The 9,404-nt window shown below is 47.1% G+C and overlaps 1 protein-coding gene across 1 annotated transcript; it reads left to right on the top strand.

Moving 5' to 3' along the window:
- Positions 1–637: 637 nt before the first annotated feature.
- On the top strand, positions 638–9,065 carry CRYBA4 (crystallin beta A4). Its single transcript, XM_003277735.1, has 6 exons — positions 638–660; positions 1,260–1,310; positions 1,910–2,028; positions 4,092–4,233; positions 6,690–6,832; positions 8,733–9,065. The coding sequence occupies exons 1-6, from the start codon at positions 640–642 to the stop codon at positions 8,878–8,880; spliced, it is 624 nt and encodes a 207-aa protein (XP_003277783.1). The 5' UTR covers positions 638–639; the 3' UTR covers positions 8,881–9,065.
- The last annotated feature ends 339 nt before the right edge of the window (positions 9,066–9,404 follow it).

Genomic DNA, 9,404 nt, shown 5'->3' on the forward strand with positions numbered 1-9,404 from the left:
GCCAATTGGGCTACCAGCTCTTTCTTGTACATGTGCCCCAAGTTCCCACCTCTGAACTTTTTCTTAGAGTGCCTTTCCTTCCATCTCACTCTGTACGTATCTTCCTCATCTTTCAGAGTCTAGTTCAAATGCCTTCTCCAACAGGCAGCCTATCCTGATTGCTTCAACTGGAAGAGAAAGGGGAAAGAGAGGAGGAAAAGAATAGGCATTTCCTGAATGTTTACTCTGTACCAGGCATATTACGTAACCTCACAACAACTCTGTGATATAGTTTGTTTCTACCCCATTTTATAGGCAGAAATTGAGGGGAAGTGACTCGCTGAAGCTCACATAGCTAGGAAGGATGCTTCTGGACTCCTCATCTAGTGCTCATTCTCCTGCTCTAGTCAGGAACCTTGTGGGGCTGATGATGGCCAATATTCCACCTCTTTCCTTCTCCGTGGCTGATCCCTGGGGGTGGTGATCTGGTCCATTCCCTCCCTGCTAAAGCCAGAGCTGCTGACAGCTTGCCATTGGCTCTTCAGCCAGGGCTGGCTTTTGTTTCTGCAGCCCAGTTGCTGAGTCGGGGCTTTGTCTCCCAGGGGCCCCTCTTCCCTCCCTGCCTATAAGAGCCCGACCTCAGCTGGTCTCAGATCTGACATGTTCCCTGGGCCTATCTCGGTAAGTCCCGGGTTTGGAGGAGGGGTGGGATCAGAGTTCTGAGTGAGCATCCTGGGAGGCGAGGAGCCCAGGTCCCCAGTCCTAGGGATGTCACTGTGTCATCCTGAATGCCATCCTCATCCTAACCAAGGATGAGCCCAAACCATCAAGACCAGCACCTGCTTCCTTCATTTAAAAACAAAATTATTCCTGTAGCCCTATTGCCTAAATTTCCGCCATTAGAGCTACCTCTTTGAGCTAGGTGCTGTCTTTGGAAGGGCTCTCTTACGCTGAGCATTTTAGCACTCGCTGGGGTGATGCACCCACCCACCGGCAGCCACAGAAATTTTCCCATAACAAGCAGATAAGAGAATACAGAGTGGGGCTCAGAGTCAATGAGACCCAGCAAGGGTGAGTTTTGAGATGGTGATAGGATGGAAGATGGCATTGGTGACAGATGGAAAGGACAGGAGAGGGACAGGCCAAAGCCACGCGTTGCCCCTAGCCCAGTCTCTCCTGGACTCCCCATGTGGATCCTGACCAGGTCCAAGCCAGCCATCTCCATAAAGAGGAGAGCGGAGGGTCAGGGTGGAAGATTATGATGTTCTTCTCTTCTGTAGGAAGAGGCCACGATGACCTTGCAATGCACAAAGTCAGCGGGACCCTGGAAGGTAGGAAGAGGAATGGGGAGGGGGTGTTCAGGGGGTATGGGGAGGGTTCGGGTCCCCATGAATCCTAGGAGGGGGGCATTATAAATGCCTATTTCACAGAGGTGCAATCAAGACTCAGCGTCAAGAAGGGACTTGTATGTCACATACAGGGAGGATGAATGTGAACTTGGGTCTTCTGGTTCCCAAAGTTGACCTGTTACACTCTTTGGCAGAGGTTGCAGTCTTTGGGCATGATTTCTTTGACCATCTCTGTGTGTGTTTGTTTGTTTTATAAAGCTTTTGGATTTATCATCAGCCTTTAAAAGCCTGGAAGAACCACATAAAAGTCCAGATCTAGTGATTGTCTTGAGAAATTGGAAGGTCTGGCCTGCATTCTCACTTGGCAACCATTGATGGCACTGGGAAGAGGCCACCCATTTACCTGGCACCTGTGCTGTCTAGTATCTCACAGTCCTCACTGCCCTTGCCTTCCTGGTTCCTGGAGGAATCTGAGTTTGCAATCCCTGCTTTACCTGCCAGATCCTGGGGTTAGCCCCCAACCTCTCACCCTCCACGGGACTCTGATGCGGATCTCCACCTTTTTTTTTTTCCTGGCACAGATGGTGGTGTGGGATGAGGATGGCTTCCAGGGCCGGCGGCAGGAGTTCACAGCTGAGTGCCCCAGCGTGCTGGAGCTTGGCTTCGAGACTGTGCGATCTTTGAAAGTGCTGAGTGGAGCGTGAGTCTAGGGGGATACTGAGTTGAGGTAGAGGGTGGACAGGAAGGGACCTAGAGACGGGTGCTAGGACTTTTAGATATTCTAGGTCCTCTCTTCCTAGGCTTTTACTGTTGGGCCCTCCTGAAGTGCTGAGGAGTGTGCAGCACTGCCATGTAAGGTTATGCAGGTTACACACTGCCCAACAGTAGGAGGGTGCCATTTACACAGACCCTGCCCACTGGATGAGGCAGCTCTGCAGGAGAAGATCCTTAGAATCCAGTGTTGGATCTAAAAATGTCCCTCCTAGCCATAAATTGAAAGCCAACATCACTCACCAAAAGTAGAAGGTAACTGTAAAAATAAACAAAATGTTTTAATGCTATTAATTTTTAGCTAAATAATCTTGTTGCTAAGCATGTGGCCCAATCATTTTTTTGTTAAAAAAAAATGAAAAAACAAAAAAGAGAGTGAGAGAGAGAGATTAGTGAGACATAGAGAGGTGTTAAGGACACACTAACACACCAAGACTTTCTAGACCAGTGCCATTCAGTGGACCTGTCTGCAATGATGGAGATGTTCTACATCTGCACTGTCCATTTCAGAGCCACTGGCCAGATGTGACCATTGAGGATTTGAAAGTTAGTCAGCATGACTAGAGAACTGAATCTTGTTTAATCTTAATTTATTTAAGTTTAAATTTAATTAGCTACATGTGACCAGTAGCTACCATATTAGATAGAAGGTTCTAGAAGGTTGGAAAGCAGGTAGAAAGGAGATGTGGCCAGTAGCTACCATATTGGATAGAAGGCTCTAGAAGGTTGGAAAGTAGTTAGAAAGATGTGGCCAGTAACTACCATATTGGGTAGAAGGTTCTAGAAGGCTGGAAAGTAAATAGAAAGGAGATGTGGCCAGTAGCTACCATACTGGATAAAAGTTCTAGAAGGTTGGAAAGTAGATCGAAAGGAGATGTGGCCAGTAGCTACCATATTGGATAGAAGGTTCTGGAAAGTTGGAAAGTAGAAAGGAGATGTGGCCAGTAGCTACCATATTGGATAGAAGGTTGTAGAAGTTTAGAAAGTAGATAGGAGATTTGGAGTCACTTAATGCTATGCCTGTGAGTGCCACCTGAGGTCATCTTGGGTGATTTTTGCACATCTCATGCTTTAGTAAATACCCTTTTAGCTTCTGATTTGTGCAGGTGGGGAATGGGGGTCAGATGGGAACAGAGGCTTTCTAGGGATATGTCCAGCAGGCTGCCAGACTCAGCCAGTAAGCAGACAGTGAGCTTGGATAGATTCAGACAGTTTATTACTTATACAGACAGTAAAGGCAAGGTGCACATGGTGTCAGCCTCCTATGTCCCTTGTCCTGTGAGATGACACCAAAACAAAGGCCACTGAATGACAGGCAGCAGGAATGGTGGGAACCCCATGGCTGAAGAGCTGCTTCCATGCTTCAACGATAGCTTGCTGCTGTCGCCTGTGGGGCGGCGAGGTGGAAAGCCCCACATCTCAGAGTGGCCAGAGAGGCAGAGGAGGGACTGCCTCATGGCAGCCTCCCACAAGAGAGGGAGGAAAACGAGAGATGGCCTTGCAGTAGCTCCCCGCAAGATTGCCCGTCTCCCACACCCTGGCAGGATCACAGGGAATTCCACCAAGGTGAGGTCAGTCTGTGATCAGCCTCACCTCCGTGGCCTCTGTGGACATGGACAGAGGAGCAAGGTTGTCAGGGCACCTGGGTGAAACAGTTTCCCTACCTATGAGACACACAGCAAGTCAGGTCTAGAGCTGGGTTCCTCAACTCCAGCGCTAGTGATGTTTCAGGCTGGATCATCCTCTGCAGGGGAGGCTGGCCTGTGCATTATGGGATGTTTAGCAGCATCCCTGGCCTCTACCCGATAGATGGCCTTCGCAGTCCCTCCCCCAGTCGTGACAACCAAAAATGTCTCCAGGCATCGTCAAGTGAAAGGGGCACAATCACCCCTGAATGGTTGTGATTGTGACCGTTCTAGACCCATTTGCTGGTCTAGAATGGCAGGGTGAGGGGGATGCTTACCTCCTGCATGCTCTACCCTCTGTCTGCAGGTGGGTGGGCTTCGAGCACGCTGGCTTCCAAGGGCAGCAGTACATTCTGGAACGGGGCGAATATCCAAGCTGGGATGCCTGGGGCGGCAACACGGCCTACCCCGCCGAGAGGCTCACCTCCTTCCGGCCTGTGGCCTGTGCTGTGAGTTCTACCACTGCTGTGTCCTGGGGAGGCCCAAGCCCCTCACATAGGCACTTGGGAATCAAATGTCCCAGAGTTGAAATTCTCATGTCACCACTTCAAGCTGTGTGACAAGGACTGTTCAGTCTCTTTCCTCTCCAAGCCTGGGTTTCTTCATCTTGAAATGGGGCAATAGTACCAATGTTGTTGGGAAGAAGAACGTATAACATCTGGCCAGAGCCTGCCTTAAACTCTCTGCTCACAGCAACCCTGGTTGTGATAGGAGCCCCTGCCAGTTTTGTGCCCCTTTTTTTGTGATTCAGGGACCCTGAGAGAATCTGGGTACCAGGGATGGTAGGGCCAAGTGGGGAGGAAAGTTTTCATTTCTTGCTCCTAATTCAGTATCAGTGCTCCTGATCTTACATTTTACTGCTGTTTTTGGAGTGTGGGTGGAGGTGGGCATTGTTATTCCCATCTCACCAGTGAAAAAATTGAGGCTCAGAAAGGTATATTTTAGGCTGGGCATGGTGGCTCACACCTGTAATCCCAGCACTTTGGGAGGCCAAGGCAGGTGGATCACTTGAGGCCAGGAGTTCAAGATCAGCTTGGCCAACATGGCAAAACCCTGTCTCTACTAAAAATACAAAAAAATTAGTTGAGTGTGGTGGCAAATGCCTGTAGTCCCAGCTACTCAGGAGGCTGAGGCAGGAGAATCACTTGAACCCAGGAGACAGAGGTTACAGTGAGCCGAGATCGTGCCACTGCATTCCAGCCCGGGCGCCAGAGCAAGACTCTGTCTCAAAAAAAAAAAGTGTATTTTATTTTTCAACTCTTATTGATTTAAAATGACATAAGTCACCATATTTACCATCCAAAATTCTGAAGGAAAATTCTGCTATGGTCAGGGTTGAGTATCCCTTCTTTGAAATGCTTGGGACCAGAAGTGTTTTGGATTTTGAATATTTTCCCCAGATTTTGCAATATTTGTAATACTTACAGTTGAGCAGCCTGAATCCAAAAATCCAAAATCTGAAATACTCTAGGGAGCATTCTTTGAGTGTCATGTCGTCACTCAAAAAGTTTTAGATTTTGGAGCATTTTGGATTTTGGATTTTTAGGTTAGGGATGTTCAACCTATACATTAGTGTCTCTATGTAGATACACATCCAAATCAACATCTACATCTATATCTATATACTCTATATATCTTATCTATATTGTACACATAATTTTGTCATAAAAATGGAATCATAATGAATCTAAGGCTTGGAAACTAGTTTTTCTCACTGAGCAAATGTGTCACAATCATCAGTCCAGGTGATTAAATCTCACTTCCATCATTTTTCATAGCTCCCTAGTATTCGGTTTTGTGAATGTCCATTTGTTCATTTATTCTGCAAACAGTCTAGATATTGTGCTAATATGGAGACCCGTGGTGGGCTGCAACAGATAGAATCCCTCATTCCCAGCAGTTTCCAACTCCTGATTTCATTTAGTCCTCAAAAGAACCCTGAAAAATGGGTATGGTTAGTTTCATTTTATAGATACAGGAACAGAGGCTCAGAAATCCTATCTAACCCAGTCAGTTGGTAAGTGGCAGCTGCCTCCTGGTAGGAAGGATTTGAGATTGTATCTCTACACCCCCTTTCTTTCCTTCTTTTTTCTTTTCTTTTCTTTTCCTTTCCCCTCCCTCCCTCCCTCCCTCCTTTCTTTCTTTTCTTTCTCTCTTTCTTTCTTTCCCTTTCTCTCTCTCTCTCTTTCTTTCTTTCTTTCTTTCTTTCTTTCTTTCTTTCTTTCTCTTTCCTTTCTTTCTCTCTCTCTCTCTTTCTTTTCTTTTTCTTTCTTTCTTTCTTTTGATAGAGTTTTCGCTTTTATTGTCCAGGCTGGAGTGCAATGACACAATCTCGGCTCACTGCAACCTGTGCTTCCCAGGTTCAAGGGATTCTCCTGCCTTAGTCTCCCAAGTAGCTGAGATTACAGGCATGTGCCACCACGCTTGGCTAATTTTTTGTATTTAGTAGAGACAGGGTTTCACCATGTTCGTCGGGCTGGTCTTGAACTCCTGACCTCAGGTGATCCACCCTCCTCGGCCTCCCAAAATGCTGGAATTATATGCGTGAGCCACCGCGCCCGGCCACTACACCCTTTTTCTTAACCACAGTGTAATACCTCAGCTTACCCACTGGATCCCCAATTTTGGACATAAAGATTGACTCCTTTTTTTGTTTGTTTGTTTTTGAAAAAACTGTTATGATGAACATTCTTGCAGCCTATTTATTCCATGATTATTTTCTTTGTGGAAATTTCTGGAAGGGCAAATGGTAAGGTTTCTGGTACCTGTTGCCTTATTGCCCTTCCAAAAGGTTTGCAAGGAAGGCTGATTTGGGAGACAAGGGCAGGGAGTGTGGAGGCCAGGAGAGGCTCCTGGGTTTCCAGCTGGGAGCCTGGTGGTCTGACTGTGTTCCTTGTTCCTGTAGAATCACCGTGACTCGAGGCTGACAATCTTCGAGCAAGAGAACTTCCTGGGCAAGAAAGGAGAGCTGAGCGATGACTATCCTTCCCTCCAGGCCATGGGATGGGAAGGCAATGAAGTAGGGTCCTTCCACGTCCAGTCTGGGGCGTAAGTGTATTCAAGGCTCTACCTGGCAGGGGAGGGGATACTGGGAGGGGTAGGGGTACCTCCTGTGGAAACTGTGTGCTGGGGACTTTTGTGCTCTGATGCCCACATTCCAGAGGAGAACACTGAGGCACAGGGAGGTATCAGGCAGAATTTGAGGGACTGAAACCCAGATCAAACTGGTTTAAGCCCAAAAGATATTTACCGGCCCCTGTAATTAGCTTCAAGCACAGCTGGATCCAGATGCTACAGCAGGTATCTCTCTCCCCCCACAACCCCCAACCTGTTGCCCTGCCTGCCTCTGTGTGACTATATTCTTAGACAAGCTCTTCCTGTGTGAAGGCAAAGGTGGCAGCTTCATCTTTACATCCAGCCCTAGGGAAAGACAGTGTCCAGGCTCAGTGATTCTATTAAAGGTTCCAAGAAAGGTGCTCATTGGTCCAGCTGGGTCCTGTGCTCAACTCTGAACCAATCACCATGCCCACAGGAATGGGGTGTTCTGATTGGCTAGGTTTGGTCATGTGGTCATTGCTAGATTCAGCTTCGTTTTCTCACCTTGGCTGAGAGTGAGAGGCAACAGGCTCTTTGGCTAGAAGAGGGGAGAATGAATGCCCCTAGCCATAAAAAACAGGTGTGGCTCCAGCAACCTTCTCAAAGTCCATCAGCAGGTAGGTGACAATCCAGCTTCAAACTCAGCACTGACTGGCCCTTTCCTTTCCACCCAGGAGGTGGCAGGTGAAGGCTAAGGTGTGAGATTCTTATTTAGGGAGGACATCAGAGACACTTTCTGAGGTGCCCCTTGGCTCCTGGTAGGCAGGGGGCAAAGATAGGAGGTAGGGTTTTTCATCTTTTTTTTTCTTTTTTTGGCTTTAGTTTTCTCAGGAACCACCAAAGAATCATGTTGTTTTAGAGTAAGAGGGACCCCTTGTGATTCTTGAGTCCACTTCCTGTTTTACAGAAAGGGAAATGGAGGCTTGGAAAACCAGACACCAATCCTTGTCCTGAACAGAGTAGAAATCAATGAATTGGGCCAGACGCTGTGGCTCACTCCTGTAATCCCAGTACTTTGGGAGGCCGAGGTGGGCAGATCACCCGAGGTCAGGAGTTTGAGACCAGCCTGGCCAACATGGTGAAACCCCGTTTCTACTAAAAATACAAAAAATTAGCCGGGTGTCGTGGCTATGCCTCTAGTCCCAGCCACTCGGATGAGGCAGAATTACTTGAACCCAGGAGGCAGAGGTTGCAGTGAGCCGAGGTCATGCCACTGCACTTCAGTCTGGGCAACAGAGTGAGACTCTGTCTCAAAAAAAAAAAAAAAGAAATCAATGAATTGAAATGATAGCTTTTTTTCTTGGAAGTGCCTCTGGATAAGGAAGGAGGGGGAAAGGGGAAAGAACAAGACTTCCCATTCCTTCACTTGTTCATTTATTCAGCAAATATTTAGGGATCCCTTCTTCTGTGCTAGACTTTTATATATTTATGCAGGTGGTGAAAACGATGAACAAAACATACACGTTCCTACACTCAGGAGCTTACCTGCTGGCAGGGGAGGCTGATATTTTACAAATAATTTGAAAAATGTCGAATTACATGAGTGCTACAAAGGTATAATAAGGGACTGTGGGCTGATTTGGAACGAGTCAGATTGCCCTCATAATTAAGCTGAGCCATGAAGGACAAATACAACTTGTCTAGGAAAAGAAAGGCTGGGATGGTGCTTCTGGCAAAGGGAATGGCATGATCAAAGGCCCTGTGGTAGGGGAGACAGCATGGCACATTGTGAGCACTGAAGAAAGGCCAGGATGGCTGGAATTGTGTGCATGTGCATAGATCTCTTTGCCCCTGTGTTGATCACCATGCCGGTGTCTCTGTAGAGTAACTGTCTGCCTTTTCTCTTTTCCAGTTGGGTTTGCTCCCAGTTTCCGGGCTACCGAGGATTTCAGTATGTGCTGGAATGCGATCACCATTCCGGTGACTACAAGCATTTCCGGGAATGGGGCTCTCATGCCCCGACCTTCCAGGTGCAGAGCATCCGAAGGATCCAGCAGTGAACAGGGGTGCGACACGGAGGAGCGCATACATGCTTGTCTGCAATGGAGGCGCTCTGGAGGCTGTGGCGTGTTCTCTCCTTCCGCCTCCCCCTGTAACCCGTGTGAACCCAGCACCCATGTGAACTGGTCCATGCACAGTCAGCACAAAAAACTCAGACGAATAAAAAAGAGAAAGTCCGGTATTAGTTGTGCTTTTCAATTTTATTAATCTTTTCAAAGAACCGGTTTTTAGCCTTGTGTTGTCTATCATTATTCCACTGATTTTTACTCTTAACTTCAGTATTTCCTTTCTTCTATTTACTTCAGGCCTACTTTGTTCTTAGTTTTTCCAGCTTTTTTTTAAGGCAGACTTTTGGGTCATTAATTTTAGGCCTCTCTTTCCCCAACCCAGTATGGTCATTTAGCTATAAATTTCCCTCCAAGTATGGCTTTAGCTGCTTACCACAAATATTAATTTGATGTGTTTTCATTATCATTCAGTTTGATATTTTCTAGTTTCACTTGTGTTTTTTTTTTTCTTTTGA

This window comes from Nomascus leucogenys, chromosome 7b (genome assembly GCF_006542625.1).
Source record: "Nomascus leucogenys isolate Asia chromosome 7b, Asia_NLE_v1, whole genome shotgun sequence".
NCBI classification, from domain to species: domain Eukaryota; kingdom Metazoa; phylum Chordata; class Mammalia; order Primates; family Hylobatidae; genus Nomascus; species Nomascus leucogenys.

Bases quoted from the DNA above. Each gene is read 5' to 3' on its own strand.
- CRYBA4 (XM_003277735.1), top strand. From the start codon at position 640: ATGTTCCCTGGGCCTATCTCG. The intron at 661-1,259 runs GTAAGTCCCGGG...TCTCTTCTGTAG, and splicing joins TGTTCCCTGGGCCTATCTCG to GAAGAGGCCACGATGACCTT. The intron at 6,833-8,732 runs GTAAGTGTATTC...TCTCTTTTCCAG, and splicing joins TTCCACGTCCAGTCTGGGGC to TTGGGTTTGCTCCCAGTTTC.